At 40.5% G+C, this 21503-nt stretch overlaps 1 protein-coding gene and 1 long non-coding RNA gene across 5 annotated transcripts in view; one reads left to right on the top strand and one right to left on the bottom strand.

Moving 5' to 3' along the window:
* The window catches only part of LOC105935207 (membrane-associated guanylate kinase, WW and PDZ domain-containing protein 3), a 92080-nt gene that overhangs the window by 33309 nt on the left and 37268 nt on the right, over window positions 1–21503 (top strand). For all 4 annotated transcript variants that reach the window (XM_021323110.2, XM_036140788.1, XM_036140801.1 and 1 more), the window contains exon 3: window positions 82–198. In XM_021323110.2, coding sequence (XP_021178785.2) covers window positions 82–198 — 117 coding nt within the window. The remainder of the gene's footprint in view (window positions 1–81; window positions 199–21503) is intronic.
* Window positions 13272–16309, bottom strand: LOC118564114. The gene is made up of 3 exons (XR_004931643.1): window positions 15574–16309; window positions 14224–14364; window positions 13272–13491 (listed from the first exon to the last, which is right to left on the bottom strand). It is a non-coding gene; the product is annotated as an uncharacterized LOC118564114 (long non-coding RNA).

The raw sequence follows: 21503 nt of genomic DNA, 5'->3' as shown, positions 1-21503 counted from the left end.
AGTTTCTAATTGCACACTTTGCTTCTCTCCTCCTGGATCCTCCCCTTCATGCACTTCTTGTTTTGTTTACCCTCCCCTCAGGCTCCACATTGTGCAAAGATCTCAGGTTATATCTGAGTAAGTGCTTCACACCCGGCTCAGTGGACAGCCAGCTCCAGCAGGTCATCAGAGAGAACCTCTACCTCCGAGCAGTGCCCTGTAAGTCTTTCTCTCTCTCTCTCTCTTTTGACGCTCTTATTTCTCCGTGTATCTCCTGTCTTGGCCTGCTGCTGGTTTGTGTCCTTTAGGTCTCCTCTGCATGCATTTACACCTCTCACGTGACGTTATCTGTCAGATCATTTCTGTTTAAGGCTAATATTACATCCACTGCGACCTGTCTTATAGTTATAATTTAGCCGAACGCGTCTCTTCTGTTCATTACCGGTCTCATTAATTCCGTGACAACGTATCTCCTGTCGCTGTCACGTGAATATCCTGGTGTTAATTAGTACTTAAGCACGCAGAACTGTTTTCCTCACTTCCTCATGTCGAAGCATGCTCTCGCTAGGTTATTTGATTTGGTGAATAATTAAACTCTGCACATCAAAGGGTCCGTTATATTACTAAAACATCCCGAATTTGAGTTAAAGGCAAACATTGCAACCGGTTTGGACCGTCAGTATTGCCACAACACTGTTTATTTTGTGTGCTACATAGGACCCATCGCCTTATTGCTGCAGGCGGTTTGTCCAGGTGGTGCTAAATCTGAGGGTAGTTGAATGGAGCAGGTTTTCCTTGTTTTTTTTATTTTTTTTTATTCGGGCACAAGCAATTCCATTTTGATTATAATGAATAAAAGCATGGACAGTGGCAGCCAAAGGCAGCTAGTAGTTGTGCATCTGTTGCTATCTTAATCCCCTCCATCGTGACGTCACTGCAGACGGCTGCAGGATATAACAGCTGACTACTCTGAGTCAAGCCCTGCGATTTTTTTCCCCCCCCTCCTAATGTCATTTTTTTTTTTTGCCTTGTTTTGTGGTTTTAATTTTGTTGTACAAGAGGTGATGCAGAGGACACCAACCAGCACTTTTCTGTGTGTGAGTGTGAGTCTGTGTGTGTGTGTGTGTGTGTGTAGTCTTAACCTTGTCGTGGAAGTGTGTGGAGTTGCTGTTAATCTCCCCTTTAGTCCAGGAAGTAGGTCAAATGGCACAGTCTGCCCCTACGCCACACAACTCACCCGCTGACAGAACAAAGAACAGTTCAGAACTCACAGGGTGGCGTAAGAGAGCCTCGTTTTATCTCTCTCCGGACATCAAATTGAAGTTTAATTGCAATTCTGACTGTTTTTCATCTTATTACCACGCTTTGCATCTTCAAGTGGCTGCTCAGGGACGGCACTCTCCAAATTAACTCTGGCGCCCTCAGCTTTTTTTTTTTTTTTTTTAATAATTAAAATGGGACGGCTATGAATCAGATAAAGGCGAGCCAGAGAAGGATTTAAGGAAACAGTGCTCCGATTTTAATTATTGATTAAAATAAACCTCAATCCGTTATTGGGTTATTGTTGGCAAACTTTGCGAACTTCCTCTCATCTTTGGGCGCTTTAATTTAGTAAGAGTGGCAACAGGGCAAGCTCAGCCCCCTGGGTGCGTAATCCCCTGATCTCCTGAAGATGACACAGTAAGATGCTGTTGTTCTCATGCTGACACCGGCACACCCATGCAAGCCAGATCCCCACGCGGCTCTGGCAGCATCTCTTTTTATTTCTGGCTCTAAAGGCTTTTCTTCCCCCGTATTGTTTTCTTTTTCGCCTTGAATGAGGCAGCTGTGTTTAACAGGAGCGAAAAGCCGAGGAGTTCTCATCAGCGGCTCATTGTGGCCCCCTTCAGGACCATAAGTATGTTCTTCCTGCTTTCTTTCTCGGCTTGTCATTGTAGGTTTAGGTTTTTTTTTTTTTTTGGTGCAATTTATGGTTTCAAAATAGTTTTCATGGTAAGGAAGCCAAGTGTTTAGGCCATCGGATTATACCCTTTTAATTTTTTTATGTGTTTGTGTTTGTGTGTGTGAATGTGGCATCATGCTGCTGTGCTATTTTAGAGCAATTCAGGCATCGAGCTCTTTTGATAAGACAATATTGTCCGATATTGAAGTTGGCACTGATGCTAGGAATAACATTACAAAGGCTTATTCGGGAGGGCAGCTCGTAAAAAATGAAAATGAACGACAGAATTAAGTAATTGCATGCTGGAGTATCAATAATCTACAGAGAGGAATTAAATTAAAAGCTAATGTCTAGCAGAGCCAAAGTGAAGAGGGGACGACAGCAGTCTAATGGACTTGTGTGCCAATGCTGAGGCAGACAGGATGCTTCCTGTTCAGTACTGGGAAGCAGGCACTGGTTGCCAACATTGAGGTATACCTTAGCACCTTCTAATGATATGCAGGGTGAACAGACCCCAAAGTAATACTATACTGCCCCTCCTCCACCTGTTGCCATGCACTTCCAGTTAGGGGTGGGCGATATGACGAAAATCTAATATCCCGATATCTTTGGGCTATATCACGATACACGATATATATCGCGATATGTTCAAATAATCTTGAATAACACATTTTTTTAGCCAAATAGTGCCTAAAGTTGCATTGGCATATCTCATATTAACGTGTCAATTGTTTTTTTTTTTTTGTTTGAAAAATTCATTGCAAAATAAAAACGAATTTAAAATGTTTTATTTTAGCCATTTTTTTCCACCACAGCTGCACATAGAAGCTTTTCACAAATTACAATATTGTCACATTAAAGCTCTTTCATGGTCAACACTGGACCGTAAAAAACAAAAACATCCAAGCGGCCAAAAGGAACACCAAGGAAAAATCTGACACAAAATACACCTGAAATAAAAGGTATCATGAAAATGGGACAATCCCAAAAACAAAAGCTTGTATTGTGACTATAAAAACAAACTGACCAGTAGCAGCTATTCAGAGCATCTCAAAAATATTTCCGTTGCTCTTTAGGTGCTGGGAAATTTTAAACAAACGTTTTTTTTTCTGTCATATGGGATTTAGCAAAAGAAGACGCCAGTTTCAACAGTTTTATGGCTGGATTAATTAAAGTTCCCTTCGGTGTTTGTGTGTGTGTGTGTGTTCATTTTGCACTGGATGACGTTTTAGGTGGAACAAAGTTGTGCTACTGCTACCTTTTGTAGCAATGGTGTTACGGCATGTTTTACAAATTACCACGTTTTTTTTCGACATCCTTCCACTGTCTGAAAAGCTCGCTGACGCCATAGTTCTCGCTGTCTCATCAACGTAAGTAAGCGCACGGGTTTGTTGTTGTGTGCGCTTATAAAGTCATTTTAACTATGTCGCGGAGGGAAACTTGAGATACATTGAGTATACTCGATATATCGCCCACCCCTACTTCCAGTCACCTGGCTGAAAGAAGGCTACAGACCAGACTAAAAAGATAGACTTGGCTTTTTTTGGGGAATATGTTGCAACTCAAAAGCGCGGGGAGTCATTGGGTGAAAATTAAAGAAACGCTACACATCCCTCTTGTCTGGGCAACGCTGTTTTGAAACCGCTGTTGGAAAGTTACAAGGGACAGGTCTGTTAAGCACTGCAGGTGTGACAACTGAGTCCGGTGTTTGCATTTTCCCCTCTGTGCAGATTGTGTTGTGAAATCTTTAAGACATTGATGTTTTCAAGATCTTACAATGCAGTTATGACCCAAAGTTGTTTGTCCAGATGCCTGTTAATACATGTCAGTGTCAGGATCCCTAGGGGTTTGATTATTTATTGTGGCTCCCTGTGGATCCTGCAGTCTGGTCATGTTGCACTAAAGTGTTGTTCATCCCCAGATCCTCGTGTTTGTTATTTGTTTAGTTTTCTGTTCAGTATGTATGTTAATAGTGTATTCTGGTATCTGTTAGATTTAGTCCCTGTCTAGTTAGCTTGTGTTCTTTATTATTTTAGTAGTTCTGTTAGATCTTAATGTGCTGCTTACCTCTCGTTAGTTTAGTTTCTGTTCAGTATTTATGCTATTAGCGTATTCTTGTCAGATTCAGTGCCTGTTTTGGTTAGCTTCTGTTCTTTATTATTTCTGTAAGGTTTTCCTCATATCTGGCCATTCTCTTGTTCCCTGTTAGTTTCTGTTGTTGCCCCTGCACCCGCCAGTTCTTTCTCCACCGGCTAATTGCCTCACTCAGTCCACCTGTGTCTTATTGCTCCACCTATTGTTCCTTCCGTCTCCTCCCCCATACTTTTAGCAACCTCGGTCACATACGTTGTCAGGTCCTCCGTCTTTATTGGTCCATCCACTCCGTTCTTCTATTCCTCGTCGTGTTCCTGATTGCCTGTTATCCTGTAAGCCTTGGTTATTTTCTTAATAAATCATCCCCATCTTCCACCTGAGCTCTTGTCTGTGTTTCGGTCCACCCACAACAACCCTGACAGTCAGAGCGTACTTTTATTATACAGCTTTGAAAAGAATCCATAATAAATCATGATAAGTCCTAGTTTTTAAGTTAAACTTTAGTTGTTTTTTTTAACGGTGCGATTAGATGTTGGAAATCCTTGTGATGTGAAAGGAGCTCACTGTATGGGAGTTGGTTGTTTTTTGTTTTTCCAACAAGGTTAGCTTGTTTTCATTTCCGTCTACTTCTGATAAGGCATGTCAGGGCGATGTTTGGGTTCATTAAACTCACGCCTCCAGGTGGTTTGACTATGAATTTCTTCTTTTTCTGGATTGTTTTTCCCCCCTTTAAATTGCAGCTCTTTATCATAAATTCAAATTCAGTCTTTCTACTTCAGAGTGAGTTCAAATAAACCTTTGATTAAAAGGACCTAAAGCTAGATTTTGAACAACAATTTCTTATTCCAAAAGCTCTCCTCTCTTAGAAACAGTTCCCAGCGTATAACAAGTGTGAGCCTTTATTTTATCTTGTTTTTTTCTTTTTACTCGATTAGATCTGTAGGAAATATACCCGTCCTATTCATAATAAAATATATTCCTGGAGTACATGGCGTTAAATTAATTGATAGATAAATCTGATTTTTGGTAAATATCCCCAATTTGTCTTTAAAAACATGCTGATTTGAGACTTTCTATGAAACTAATTGATTTCTGAGACTTTAAAACTCTTTAATATAGCTTGGCAATGCAAAAGAAAAACATGCTATTCTTATAAGAACAATGGAAAAAGGATTCATCATTTGGCACAATCAGCTTTAAAAAAATGCTTATTGGGTGTTTATTCCATCTACTCCTTTAAATATTAAAATTTTCATTTTTATTAGTGAAAAATAGGCTTATTAAAACAAAAATTATTAATTTCTGATACTTTAACATAGTTTAACAATTTTACATTACTCAATAAAGAGCACAATGGTAAAAAGGCTTAATATTTTGCACAATAAGGTTTTAATAAAAGCTAAATTAAGGGTTCTTCTATATTTTTCTTGAGTGTGTGTATCAAAACTGAAATATCTTTGATTGAAAAGTATTGATAACAATACCATAGCAAAATTCAAAATAATTTTTCAGGAGCAGTTGGAATCAATTATGATTTTTTTTTGTTTAGATAAAACAATGAAGCCTATTTAATGTAAAACGTTTGTGTATATTCCACAATAATCGGTTATTTTTACTCATACTGGGCCATGCCTTGACAAGTGTGCCCTGAGCTAAAATCCAGAGTAAATTAAACCTCGTTGTCTCTTCACTGAAACTGTTTTTTTGTTTCGGGTTTTCGCTTTGCAAATCTCAAATGACCCTTTTTAACTTTCCCATCCATTCTCTCGTAATCACACTTTGCATTTGCACATGTGCCCTTGGATGATTCAGAGCCAAAGTCACGGTATCGGGGCCTGGCTGCGTCTTCATCTCCTCCAATGAAAGACTTTTCTAATTGTCTGAGTCAGAGATAAGAAACATCATCGTTCAACTTATTCTAATGCGCTCCCTCCAGCGTGTCCGCTGGGCCGTCGGTGGCCTTTTTGGGCCGCGCGGCGTCCGTTGTCTTTGCTATTTGTGCGCGGCTGATCCAGACAGGCAGCGCTCTGTGGGTGTTGATACAGGGTTCTGTGTAATTACCTCTCTTCAATCCCCTCTCTCAACCGTGTTGCAGGGGATCAGTGTGTGTGTGGCGCCTACGGGGACAGGCAGGGGAGAAGAAGATGTCAATAATCCATTCTATCTCCCCGCTGACATGTCATATATATAACTCCAAGGAGGGTGTATAGATAATGATTCCCTGCCTCGCACCATATCAGCTGGAGAGATACTGTGTGTCCTGAGGGAAGGAGAAGAATTACATACAAGTCAGATGTCATGAAGCAGCTTGTTATCAGATCTTTAATTAGACACAAAGACTTTTAATGTTTCTTTTTTTTTTTTGTTTGTTGGGAGAGGCTTCAAATTTGACTTGCACACAGGTAGAGGAGAAAGGATATTTTTAGAAACAAGAGGTAAATAAGAGGAATTTCACCATAAAACCGTAAACAGGCCTGCCATGTGCTATCTCCGCTCCTTAAAAGCATTGTATTGATACACCCTTGATTTGTCTTTAATGTTTTTCGTGTGTCTTGCATGTTCAGTGTGAGGGATCGCCGCAAAGTCAACGACTCAATACAATGAACCGTCCACTGTCGCTGCATGCTTGTCCAGTAGGAGGGATCAATCGCTCGATACGGACAGCCGGGCTTTCTTTAGAGAGAAAACTTTTTACCATCTCCATGAGAAACTGAACTTGTTGTGAATTGGCTCAATATGAGAAATAAGTTGATATGCATAGGAATTTAGAGATGGTTGACTGGCGCAGTGAGAGGGAAGTAGACGGAAAAACATACATGGTTTTCAAAAGTTTTTATAAATAAAGGCTTAAACGTGTGATGTTGCATTCTTCTTTGCAACAAAGCTCCATCACAGTTAGATTGGACGGAGAACGCTTCTTTCATGTTTAATTTTGTTAGATGTTTAGGGTTGTTGTTCTGAAGTAGCCAAAGAACTGACACCCCAGTCTCAGGTCTGTTTCAGTGCCATCGGGTTTCTTTCCAAGGTCACCCTGCACTTAAATCCACCCATCTTCCCATCCGCTCAGCCCAACCTCTCCGTTTCTGTTGAACAGCAGCATCCCCACGGCATGATGCTGCCACCACCGTGTTTCATGGTGGGGATGGGTCGCTCAGGGTGATGTGCCGTGTTAGATTTCTGCTGTACGTTTTTACAGAAAAAATGGCCTAAAAACGTTCAGTTTGGGTCTCTTTGACCTCATGGACTTCATTGCAGGTGGCAGAAATGATTTCTTATGTCCTTTCCTCCATAAAGGTTGGATTTGTGGAGTTCATTATTATTATTTGGACTGTTTCTCCTTCCTAAACAGTGGTTCTACAACTGCTCTAGAGTTACCATGGGCATTTTTGCTGCTTTTTAACCAAAGGTACCCTTGTTAGACTCATTTTAGGTAGACGGCCATGTCTTGGCGACTTTGCAGTTGTGCCATTCTCCTGACAGAAGGAGTGTTTTTACAAATCAGGTCCTGAGTTTCTGGATTTCATTTAGGAACGTCAGAAGATCTGGGGCTGAAAACAACCTTTTCGGATTTCCTTTGTGGAAAAAAAAAAAAAAACTATCGTGAATTATTTTTTCTCCACTTACCAGTTATTGGCTCATTTGTGTTTGTAAATTATTTACTCCCTGTAATGGGACAAATTGTGGAAATGTTCAAGGGGTATTAGTTATTTAGCAAGAAAAAAAGGTCCTAAAATCAAAGCACTGGACAACTTGACTCAGGCTTGTGGAGATGCTGCCGGGACGCAGGCTACTGGCGCAGGGCTAGCTGCTAGCAGGAGACCAGAGGGCAGACAGCCAGAGCTGATTACAAAGTAAACACACTTTGCGCTGCAGAGGGAACTGGACAGGTTGATGGAGGAGTTCTCCAGTGTTTGGTGTCTCTTACCGTGTGCGTACCTGTGAGAGTAGGCCACAGCGTATGAAATACCCTCCTTTTGTTTGTTTCCTGTGTGGTTGCATGCTCAGTGCAGCCCTGCATGTGTCATTGTGGCTGCGAGAGCTGCTCCCAGGACAGCAGTGCATTAATCACAGGTTTTATAGGGTAGCTGGGTGTGACTTCATCCCACTGGCCACACACACACACACACACACACACACACACACACACACACACACATACACGTTTTTCCTCCAACGTGAGGACCTTTTTTAAGCACAGAATAGGGGCTTACACGTGGGGACCCATCTTTCTAAACAACCTAAAGACTTGGTTTTAGGTTTATAATTTTTTTAGGGACCTTGGAACATGAAATATCAACTTTAATGTAAAAATTTATCAAAATTAGAAAATTTAAAATCTGTCAGGTTTTTGGATCAACATGGGGACTTGGCCATTTCTGACAACCACCAGGTGGCACTGTTCTGTTTAGTTTTAGGGAAAACCAAGATACATACGAAGATATCAAATATGAGCAATCAGTGTTCTTTTAAATCAATAAACCACATTATATTAGAATTTTTTTATAAAAAAATATGTGATCTTTTCTACATCTTTTGGTGTGGCAGCATCATAGCAATCAACCTAAAGAAGTTCAGCAAGCTGATTAAGAAGGCAGGTGCTCCTCTAGAACCTCTGGAAATAATTGTGCAAAGAATGGTTTTGCATAAAAATAAAAAATCCTGGATCCAAACATCCTCTTCATCAGACTGTTATACAACACCAGAGTATCAGGTTTCATTAGATTTCCTGTAATACAGATCGCTACAGAAGATCCTTCCTGTCTACAGGCATCAGAATCTACAATAGTTATTTGAAGAAACCTGCAGAATAGGAGCCACAACCTTTAATTTTTCTTTTGGGTTGATAAAATATTTATAAATTCTAATTTAATTAAGTACCTGGTAACCTTGTTATTGTTAACCATTAATACTAGACTCCTCTTTCTGGTTGTATGTAAGCCATTTTATTGAATAGATTTCAAAATTTCTATCTTATGGCAAAGAATACATACAAGCCAATATGTACAAATAAATGAAAAACTAAAACAATACGTATTCATCAATACGTATATATGAACATGCAGTTTTAGTTGACTTGACCTTGACTGCAACTGTCCTAAAAATTCAAAACTCCAAACAGAAGCAGCTTGGATGTGGCACTAACAAATGACCCGTTTAATAAAAGGGTAGTAATAAAAGGTCAACGCTTACCTTCTTTTGAAAGTTTTTCGTTTTAATGCGTCTATGCGGTTTTTCACATAGAATTTAACTGCTTGCCATGTCCTGTTTTTGAGGGCCACTGGTGAGGCTTCAATGCACTTCATACACTCGGCTTTCCGAGGAACAGTTCCAAAGTTGATACAGTCCATGAGCGTTTTCTCCACTGCCTGGACTTCTTCTTGGCTCCACTTCTGTCTCTTTGTTTGTGATCGCTCTGAAAAATTATTAGAAGCACTTAAGTTTTCTGCAATCAAAAAATATTTCCATCTTTGTGGCAGGGCAAATTATAAAGTTATCACGAAAACATTTCTTCATCACAGTAGTACACTGCAGTAAAATTATTTTTTGATGGAGGGGGTATTACTAGTGATGCTGACAACTATTCATGAATGAAGACAAGTATTGTCAGCTATTCTAAAAGCATTAGTAAATACAATAGAAAAGTCATTGTGCAAAGTATATAATAAGAAAAAATGATGGGGTCAAAGGGATGTTCAAAAAACAACAAAATTGCTCAATATATATATGACATTTCCAAAGGATTTAAACAATAAGAAGGTTTTGGGTGAATTGATGGTGGATAGGTGATGGTGGGGGAGAAGAAATAAAACCAAACTATTGCTTGAGGGTATACAGTCAGAAGAAAAAATAAGCTATCTTGTGTAGAGACATCCTCATCAGGCTGATAAATGAGGGAAAACTCAGATTAACACCAAAAAGTGTTGTGAACTGTTCATTAATTTCCCAATTGTTTAGTTCAATTACAACTGGGGGTAATATTGGAAATAGGTTTACATCTGTTAATGTGAAGTATTTAATGAATAGTGACAGCAAATGTTAGTAAAAATAAGTAAAGTGTTTTCAAGCCTGGCTTACAGGGAGAAAAGCTATTAGGACATTGGACCCGGTGGGTGTTATTTTCTTATTATAACAATTTTTTTATTATAACAATTTTTTTATTATGACAATTAGGGGTACACCCTGCAACAGACTGGCGACCTGTTCAGGGTGTACCCCGCCTCTCGCCCAGTGAACGCTGGAGATAGGCACCAGCAACCCCTGTGACCCCATGAGGAATTAAGTGGGTCAGAATATCGATGGATGGATATAACAATTAGAAGTCAAGTAATTTTTAATTTTGAGGATTGTCTTTCTGGAAACATTTTAAAAGATTCTACCCACTTATAATCAAACTTTGAAGAGAAATTACCTTTAGTTGTGTTAGAGTTTCCAGAGACTTCAATGGCCACTGGTACCTCGTCATCTGATCTTTCTATTAAATGAAACAAAACTCAGTATACATGCAACTTTGAGAAAATCATTACGGGTCTTATTTATAAAGCTTGCATATGCACAAAACAGAGGCTAAGACTTGCATACGCCACTTTCTATGAAAAGTTTCTTATTCATAAAACAGAAACTTGATGTGAAAATGTGCGATTCCTCACACCAACTCTGACCCATGCATATGCAAAATTTGGACATGGGGAATTTCTGATGCAGATGTTAAAATGGTGAGTTGCAGCCAAGCTGCTGGACAATTCCTCTCATGTGTTAAATATATCTCCAGACTTTAATCATAGATCGACTCTATGCATGTTAAACTGTGGTGTGATATATGCTGGTAAGCCATAACTATACATCAGGACCTGTCACATAAACAACAAAAAAAGAACAATAAGCCCACTCAAATCTTAAAGCAAAGTCTGCACAATAACATTTTTTAATCACCTTTTACCTATCTCTGTGGATCACCAGGGTGTTGTGTTCCACAAATTAACAGATATTAGGACAGAATATAAAAAATAAATAAAACCATAAAATATTTTGTACGTAAAGCTGGGCTATTTTGCATTGGCACTGCTGGAACACTATAAAGATGGAAAGAATTATGAGGCAACATGTGTTCAGGGATCACAAAGATTTCCTGATCCATGATGACTGGTTTATAAGCCCATTTAGACTGCCATAGTGCATTCTTCTTTTCTCTATATGCTGAACTGGGTCAAGTATTGGAGAGACCGACATGACTGAACCACACTCTCCCCATTCAGTTACAGTTGTTAACAACTTGGAGGGCCAGGAGTACGCTTTTATATCATGAATGTGCAAAAACATCAAGGTGTAGCATGCTAATTTTTATTGTTTATTTCTTTACTTCCACCTTTAAATCTGACAACTTTTTTTCTTTCAGCCATGGTCCTCTCTATGCTGTTCACTGCATTAAGTGTAGTGGCAACATATTGCCATGCAGTAGGTCTAAATTTGTTTTTGTTTGTCACACCATTGGCCTCATAAATACGCATAAATACACTAACTAATCATTATACATTACATAAGGGCTTTATATCTGAATAATCTTTTGAATGATCATCTGCTGTATCATCTTAAAAGGGGAAGTCCGGTCAACAAGGAAAAATCAGGGAATCATTAACTAAAACTAAAACTAATTTGTTTGTGGTTATTTAATTAATTTAGCGTTAATCAATAAGAAAATAAAAAGCATAAATTGTATCTGGATCACTGTGTACGGGGGCGGTCATTATTGCCCAAATATGGGCAATGATGGCCGCCTGACATCATATCCTGTGACGTAGAATCGCGGAGAGCCAACGGCAGATCTCCGTGCTTTACAAGCAAACTCAACAGGCGCTGTTGTACACAGCTGCGTTCAGAAACAATTATTTCGGATTTCCAGAGGACTTCACCATTGAAATTTGCGAGAGCTATTGTTGAAGCAACAATGCTCACGTGCATGGCCGTTGGATGTTCCAATACATCAGGTAAAAGGTGAAAAAACATTAGTTTTTTTCACCTTTCCTATTCATGATCCACCATGGGCTGTTTTGTTGAAATACCTACTTGAAGAGGGAGGATTTGCCATCGTACTTCTGGCGAGAGAGAAAACACGTTGTCTGTAGCTAACATTTGGAAGAAGAATGTTTTCAAGATTACATGAGAGTGAGACTTCTAGGTACGTATTTCTTTTTTATAAGATAGAATTTCTGGTAACAGTTGTTTACCCGACCATAGCAGCGGAGGGATACAACACACTTAGGAAGAGTGCTCACTGTGGCGAATCCCACTTAATTTATATGACTTTGGTGTTATTTTTTCTAAAGTCGCTTGTAAATTTAATGAGTGGCGGGATGCAGGTTTTTATGGGCTTGTTTCTGAAAGTGAAGTGGCTTGTTTGGGGTCTAAACTAAGTGACGATGAAATATCCCTCCTCCTCATAACGCACTGCAGCTCATCCTGACAGGAGGACAGAGTAAACTCGGAATGAGCCGATCTGTTTTCTGCAGTTACGGTTGCAATAACTGATGATAACTGCTGAAAGTAGATTATGCGGTGCAGATCCCCATTTTGAGCAGAGATTGGTTCTAAAGATGAGTTTTATACTCATCTTATAACATTGCAGAACCCAACCCATAAACCGTACTCTAATGCTTATTTGTTGTGTTTTTATGTCTCTAAATTGTAAAATTAGTATTAATTTAAATATAAATGCTTAATATCATGTCTATCTTTGTTTAAGGGGTTAAAAAATATTTCGGCATGAAAACGGGTATTTATTTACAATGGGGCAGATAGGGCATTGGGACTTGCTGAACAGCCGATCTAATGTCACAAACTGGGAGGTGGCAGTACTGTTCTTCACCAAGATGGCGGCCCCCATAAAAGGACCTTCAAATGAAAATTACTCTTAACTAAAAAAGCTTATAATTTATTGAACAGTATGTAATAATTTTATATTTAAAGTACTTTCAGCAGTTTGAATACTGATTTTGACCAGACTTCTCCTTTAACAGCTGTAGCATTATCACAATAATTTCTCAGACTACTTATGTTTTAGTCAATTTTCTTCAATGTTGAGATTTTCTTTTACATTGTTTTGAAGAGAAGTCTCACAGGATGAGATGCAGAGAGTTATAACAATTACACTTGCACTCGAAAAACAGCGATAAATGGAAATACCGACCCTCTGCAGCATTGACTAATTCAAACTTTCAGGTATTTTCTTTTGTTCAAAACTGTCATGGAATACAGCTATTGTTTGACATTTCATCCATACCTGATGATCTAGAAGATGAAGTTGCAGCATCCCTCTCAGTTGAGTCACCCTCCTTTTTAGTGTCAATGACGCTTGTAGATAAACTTACAATCACACTGTTGGTTCTTGTGAGCTCTGGCACGCTCATGTCCTGGATTACTGCAGCTGGCGTTGGACCAAGGATGATGGAATTGTCACTCTCGCTGGATGACTGTTGTGATTGCTAAAAATTGAGCTCAACAGTTAATTAGCCCACCCCTACATGAAATGTAATAAGTAACAACGGAGCTACAAAGTTAACTTTAACTGTATCAAAGTATTTAGAAATTCCTAAGATGTCAGTTCTCAACAGCAACAAAAATGCAAAGGGTCCTTGAGATTAAATTGGAGTTTCTGGATTTGATGGTCACTTGATCACTTGGCCAACACATTTTGTCAACTTAACATAGGGTGGGAAATAAAGCAAATACCTTGCTTATATATTTAATACAAACCATGTAGCGAACCACCCTAATGTATCACAAATATTCCAAAAGTTTGCTATGATCAGATGTGCCTATAAAAAAACAAAACAAAAAAACAAAAAAATTACCTTTGGAAAATTAGCTTTGGATTTTGATATCCATTACCAACTAATTCAAATCACTAAGTTTAGGTTAAAATACTATTTGATCCAGCATTAGTTATGGTTTTCTAAATTGTATTTATTTATCTTTTCTATTTTGCATGGCTTTAGTGGCTCGCTTTTTCAACACAGTAGGCTGACAGGAAGGGGTCTAAATTTGAGTTGATTTCATAATTATAGCAGGTACAAGATATTTGAAACTCCTTTTGAAAAATATTTTACAAATCTTAAGTCAAATCAGCCTCACATACACTGGTACATTTACTGAAGACAAACCCATAACAGTTATCTCTGGGATGTATATCACAAAAAAAGTGAAGCAAAACTAACCATTAAACCTTTTTGATGCAGAGAAGACGTCCACTCCTTTTCTTCAATTGCTGTCTTTACACAGGCCGCCTTATAACGAGCCTCACATCTATCAGGTTGTGCTCTGACTATCACGAGACGACGAGAGTGAGGCTTTTGGTCCTATAAAAACACAAAAACCAAGCATTTTTAAATGTCCACATTATAAAGTGAAAAAGACTGGAAACAGCAAAAGACCTTGGAGGAACTAAACCCTGATCACAATGAGAATGATGCACCTAGGTGAAACTAAGGCAAGTATCAGTGAGTCTAGTCCTACAGCAGCACACCTGATCCGAAACAAATGGTTCTCCAATAGCTTGTTATCACACATTTGTTAATGATCCATTTTGGTCAAGTGTGGTGGAGCAGGAAAACATCAAAAACGTGCAGGACACCAGCCTTCAGAGACTGGAACTGCTGATCCCTGCTTTAGGCATTTATCTACTCAACAGCTTGATCACAGATAGCTATATCATGTGTCTCAAACTGCTTGTGATCAATTTAAAAAAAAGTGAAGCAGTAGGGACATAAAAAAAATCAATTTTTTAAATGATAGAGGTCTAAACAGAACTGATTTCCATCATCTATGATCTAGACATACTATCTGCATTGGACCTGAAAGGCCAACTTGGATGAAGACCCGTTTTCAAGATAAGGCTTCCGCCCAAACTCAATACTAAAAGCTTAAATCACATTTCAGGGAATTTAGACAAATCACATTTTACTCCAGTTCCTAATTCACACCTCATGACTCACAGTGACTCCCCAAAAGACAAAGAAACCCAAACCTTTATCATTCTACAAAGAATATACAGTCTGGTGTAATGTGTTCTTCAGGCCCTGTCCCAGCAGAAGCAACCATTTTTGCTGACCATGTCTATCATCTCCCATTAGAACACATGTAAACATTTATAACCCTTTTCAATAACACAAGCAGGCTTACTGAAATAACTTGTGTATTTCATGATCTCTGTTCTATTAGATTTGCAGCTTTCAAACTTTTTTTATTATTTTGCATTTGAATCCTTTTAGTGAGCAGTCATATTTAACAAAATCATTTTTAACTAGCTTTATTTTTAGCTTATTTTCATCAATTGTTGCTTTCATCTCTATTTTTTTGCTGGACCTCAATAGGTGGAAAATAAAATGTGCGTGCTTCTCATTAGCTATAGCTCGGCTAATTTCAGCAAGCTATCCTAGTGAAACTCGATTGAAACAGAGCTTTTACAGAAGTGTAAACAGCGCTTAAAAGAATATCTAACTGTGTGCTATGTAGATAAAGGCATTTAGATAACAACTTGGAGTCCGTTAAAATAAGAGGAATCTTACCATTTTCTGTACAGCTATGTTGGTTCTCCTTCCTCAAGTGGTAGCATGAAGGTCTAATTTCCCTCCGTAGTTGCAGGTGTGTAGCAGTCATAAAGGAGCGCTTGATTTTGTCTCCGGCTCACACTGGAGTTCCCGGTTGGGTGCAAAAAGCAGCTTGCTGAGGCTGACGGCTCAGCCCTGTGTACACAACTAATAACACCTTAACTCTGCCTTCACAACTTTACCGCATATCAATTACTTAATAAAACTGAAATAAAAGAAAAAAATTGTAATCTCCCATAGTAATGCGTCTGGAGTGAAAGGTATTTTTTGTAATGGAGATTTTGTGGGTTTCACACCAGTTAAATCTGCTGGGTTTGATCATTTTGGCAAACCCTGGAGGGAGCGCTGAGGGGGGATGGGCATGGGTGTGGTGGGGACGTCAAATCTCAGGATGTGTGTGAGATGGCAGCCATTATAGAGACTGGACGGTGGGGCTACAGCCAGTGGCGGCTCCAGAGACTTATAAGTGTGAGGGGGGTATAAAAATGTTTTGATGGATCAAATACTAAAACATAATAACAAAAATTACATATTTATTTTGCAGTTTAGTTAAATCCTAAGTATTCAGCTATTGTCTTTGTCTTAAATTAAGTTATGTAATGCTGATCCCATTTAGATCTGAGCTGATGCATAAGTGGACTAAGCAGCTGCTTAGGGCCCCCTAGTCCTTCCGGAGCTCCATAAATGCTTATATTGTAACACAGATCTTAGATCTAGAATTTGAACTTTTTTTTCATGACAATGCTCTTAAACTCCCAGTCAGAGCACTCAAAACAGTCCTGAAGTGCATCATCCTTCAGTCTACACCCTCAACTGCTTCACTGTAGGTTTAGCTCTGATCAGCAGGGGCCTGTATGCAGGAATTAGCATTGCAGAAAATCAGAATCAGACATATTTTAATAATTCCAGAGGAAAATTACTTTTGTTTCATGCTCCAGATATACAAACATTTATATTTTTATATATATATATATATTTTTATATATATATATTTTTATATATATATATATATATATATATATATATATATATATATATATATATATATATATATATATATATATATATATTATTGAACCCGTTTGCAAATATAGCTTCCAGACCCCTAATGTGAAATAAAAAAAAAAAAAATTAATCTCCCAGTTCCACACTGGGGGTGTCTCAGTCAGAGACCTCTCACCAGGAAGAGTGCCTCTTGCTGGGCCAAAGTGCTTGACTGGACCCCCACCCCCCCTTCTGGAAATCTACATTACCATAGGCACAAGTAGAGCTACTCCTGTTAAATTAGTATCCACCACCTACTGGAAACAGAACTCAAAAAAACGCCACTTATTTTAACATAACGTTAAAATTATTATTGAACCCGTTTGCAAATATAGCTTCCAGACCCCTAATGTGAAATAAAAAAGGCGGCTCCAATTAAGGCCTCATTAAGGTGAAAAAAACAGCTGCTGGGAGACAAAGGAAAGAGCTACATGGGCTCGAGTGGGCTTGTTTCGATCATCTCGATTTACTGTTTCGTTTGGTACCAAGTTTGTGAGGCTGCGCCGCTGCCATGCCAACCGGTGGCAAAAAACACACTTCTTTTTAGGAGGCCCTGATTAAGGCCTCATTAAGGTAAAAAACCAGCTGCTGGCAGACAAAAGAAAGAGCTAGATGGGCTCGAGTGGGCTTGTTTCGATCGTCTCCATTTACTCTTTCGTTTGGTACCAAGTTTGTGAGGCTACGATGCTCCTTTGCTAAACAGTGGCACAAAACACTGCTTTCTAGGAGGCCCCATTGAGGCCTCCTCAGCAAGGTGAAAAAAACAGCTGCTGGGAGACAAAGGAAAGAGCTACATGGGCTCGAGTGGGCTTGTTTCGATCATCTCGATTTACTGTTTCGTTTGGTACCAAGTTTGTGAGGCTGCGCCGCTGCCATGCCAACCAACCGGTGGCAAAAAACACACTTCTTTTTAGGAGGCCCTGATTAAGGCCTCATTAAGGTCAAAAACCAGCTGCTGGGAGACAAAGGAAAGAGCTACATGGGCTCGAGTGGGCTTGTTTCGATCATCTCGATTTACTGTTTCGTTTGGTACCAAGTTTGTGAGGCTGCGCCGCTGCCATGCCAACCGGTGGCAAAAAACACACTTCTTTTTAGGAGGCCCTGATTAAGGCCTCATTAAGGTCAAAAACCAGCTGCTGGCAGACAAAAGAAAGAGCTAGATGGGCTCGAGTGGGCTTGTTTCGATCGTCTCCATTTACTCTTTCGTTTGGTACCAAGTTTGTGAGGCTACGATGCTCCTTTGCGAAACAGTGGCACAAAACACTGCTTTCTAGGAGGCCCCATTGAGGCCTCCTCAGCAAGGTGAAAAAAACAGCTGCTGGGAGACAAAGGAAAGAGCTACATGGGCTCAAGTGGGTTTGTTTCGATCGTCTCCATTTACTGTTTCGTTTGGTACCAAGTTTGTGAGGCTACGATGCTCCTTTGCTAAACAGTGGGACAAAACACTGCTTTCTAGGCGGCTCCAATTATGGCCTCATTAAGGTGAAAAAACCAGCTGCTTGCTGACAAAAGAAAGAGCTATATGGGCTCGAGTGGGCTTGTTTCGATCGTCTCAATTTACTCTTTTGTTTGGTACCAAGTTTGTTACCCTTCGTTGCTCCTATGCTGAACAGTGGCACAAAACACACTGCTTCTTAGAAGCAGTGTGTTTTGTGCATCTCTTTTTCATATTTCAAACGGTTGCCATTCTTAGACGCAAGCACCCAGAGGCACAAAAATCACAGACGGCGGTTGAGGGGTGAGCTAGAACTCATATCTGAATTTTGGTATCGCTGCGCATAAATAAACCTTTCTGCCTCAGCTTTTGAGACTCAAATACTGTCTTGAGCCCTTAGGAAGTTGGCTGATTTTTTCGGGGCAATCAGCTTTTGTTGTTTTTTTCACAGAAGGCTGATTTTAACATATTTTGTAGGTAACCTTATGAGGAGCAGAACCTGTGATTTTGAACTTCCTGGGTGGTTCCACGTGGACACAGTAGGGGTCAAAAGGTGAAAATGTGCAACCTTTGATGGCACACAGCTCACACACGGTTTGTCTGTTCCAGCTCCAACTCGGCATACAAGAGCCCCTTTGAGGCATCTACCAACAGGAAAGAGCTCATACCTGTATCCCCTTCCTATAGCTACTTCCTTTTAGCAATGAGATAAGAAGATGTGGTTAGTGGCATGTTGTAGAGCACTTCCAGGAAATGAGCATTTATAAGGTTGGTCCAAATCCATGAGCTGCAAAGGCCTCAATTATCAAAAATCAAATATTGCTTGGCTGGTAGCATAGCTCCAGAAACAAAACGGGCCCAGAGTTCCACTCTTGGCCATATGCTGCAGTACCATTTCCCACCACCATTGGTGCTATTGATATTTGGACAGGCCTGTACACCATCCCTCCTTCTGTACACCTTGGCCCCTAAAAAACGCGCATAATTAAATAAGCCACGGTCTCGGCCAATAGCAAAAGCTTCCCCACTTTTCCCTTTACCCCCGAGGGGGGACACCACTTAAATCTTCTCCTTTCAATAAGCCCGTTCCGTCTCGACCCTCCTTTCATCCCCCGATGTTGCTTTCCTCCTCTACAACCTCGGCGTGTCTTTCTCCAGAGTTCGGATGGTATTTCAGCAGGTCTGGCTACCACGCCGGTTGGCATTAGAGCGATCAGCTGTTCTCCGGAGTAAACAAAGGCAGTGTATCCCGGTAAGCGCGGCATGATAAAAACAACACAAAAAGGCACGAAAACTCTCTGAGAATGACCTCGTTAGAGAGGACAATACTTCACAGAGTTACCATCAAAAAACAAGAGCAATCAAAAATAGAAGAAAGAAAGTTAAAAAGCAAAACGGAGCGATGTAACTGCAGCATGCTGCTTTCGCGCATGCGCACTTCGGTCCAGGTGGTCTGATTAGCTGAGGTGGGGGTAGGGGGCTGCTCTAAATGCATCTTTAATATTTGTGTAAATTAAGTCTAGAGTGTTATCTCCTCGAGAAAAAAAAATGCATTTTTAGTAGAAATGAGGGAGAACAGTTTTCATATTGGCTTGGTTAAAATCCCTAGCAATGAGCAGCAGATTTCTGCTCAGAGATAGTCTGATAGAGAATAATCATTGCCTCTTTTGTATTAGCGCTCGGAGGCACGTAAACCGCTGTGATGGTAACAACAGTGAACTCTCTGGGCTCTCTGAACAGACGTTGGAGAACAGGATGGATGGCAGCGGTGTTCTGTAGGGGTTAGCTGTTAGCTTAGCTGCTAAACCTCCCCGACAGCCGCATTTTTTCGGTCAGCTGCATCGCTTCCTCTTGGCCCTCCCCCAGCGTGAGCTGCTGGGCGAGTTTGCTGCGTTGCAGGCCTCTGGGACTTGCTCCCGGAGTACTCAGAAGCCACGTTAACAATTGAGCGTAGTTGTGGTTACGAGTCCAAAAGAACTACATGACTGTAACCCCAGCAGGCGCTGATAGTCAAGTACTGATCGGCTGGGTTGATGAGTAGTTTTGAGTGAGTTTGGCGGCATTTTTTATGAAAAATGTGCGCAAGTTGGTCAGAGCTGTATGGAGCCGCTACCTCCAGAGGCGCTGCCGGAAGTCTCCTGCTTATCAGAGCAAAACCTACAGTGAGGCAGATGAGAGTTGATGCTGATTCTTTGGGAGATTTGAGGCACTAAACAGCAATCCAGCAGTGAAAGCTGCTCCCCATCAGGAAGAGGATGCACTCTGCCTTGACACAGCCAACGTGTTGAAGACCCTGAGAAGAGTGAACTCAAAGGCCCCAGGCCCCGACAACATACCTGGGCGGGTGTTCGGGGAATGTGCAGGTCAGCTGGCTGGTGTCCTCACAGACATTTTTAACACCTCGCTGGATAACGCAACAGTGCCAGAATGCTTTAAGTCTTCCTCCATCATTCCGGTGCCAAAGAAACCTCAAGTCACCTAATTTAATGACTACCGGCCTGTTGCACTGATTCCCATCATGATGAAGTGCTTTGAAAGGCTGGTAAAATAACACATCTTCTCCAGTGTCCCCCCAACATTCGACCCGTTCCAGTTTGCATACCAGTGGAACCCCTTTACTGAAGAGTCCTCTCATCCGCTCTTCACCTAAACCTGGCACACCTGGAAGAGAACAACCATTTGCGGATGCTGCTCCTGGACTTCCGTCAAGACGGAGGAAATCATCGACAACTTCAGGAAAAACCGGTCCCGCCACCTCCACAGCTGAGTGTTGAGGTGGTCACCAGCACCAAATTCTTGGGTGTGCACATCACAGACAACCTCACCTGGTCTGTGAACACCATGTCAGTAGTCAAGAGGGCAAAGAAGCACTTATACTTTGTGCGGAGGATGAGGAGAGCCCACCTGCCCCCGCCCATCCTCAAGACCTTCTACAGAAGCACCAAAGTAAGCATTCTGACCAACTGTCTCTCTGTGTGGTGTGGAGGCTACAGCGCTTCTGACTGGAAGTATGTGAGGAGAGTGGTGAGGACAGAGGTCATCCATTAATTTTCCTCTGGGATAATTAAAGTATTTCTGATTCTAATTCTGATGAAGGACATTTCATCTTAGCGCTGCATAACATCCACAGTAACCCCTCACACCCCCACCATGGACTGTTCTCCATGCTGCTCTCTGAGAAGAGGCTTTGCAGCATCCACTGAAGGTCCACCAGCTTCTGCAAAAGCTTTTTCCCCGTTGCCATCAGACTGTTGAACTCTAAACTGGACTCTGCATCACACATGCACAGAACTGAACTTTATGGCCATTTCCCATCATTTTGCACTGCAAACATTGCTGAACTTTCATAATCCATTTAAACTTAAAAGTACACAATTGAACAATTGCTGCATTTTAGCACCGATATTAT

Source organism: Fundulus heteroclitus, chromosome 1 (genome assembly GCF_011125445.2).
Source record: "Fundulus heteroclitus isolate FHET01 chromosome 1, MU-UCD_Fhet_4.1, whole genome shotgun sequence".
Taxonomy (NCBI): Eukaryota; Metazoa; Chordata; class Actinopteri; order Cyprinodontiformes; family Fundulidae; genus Fundulus; species Fundulus heteroclitus.
The sequence above is the reverse complement of the archived record's forward strand: the minus strand, read 5'-3'. Positions and strand labels throughout refer to the sequence as shown.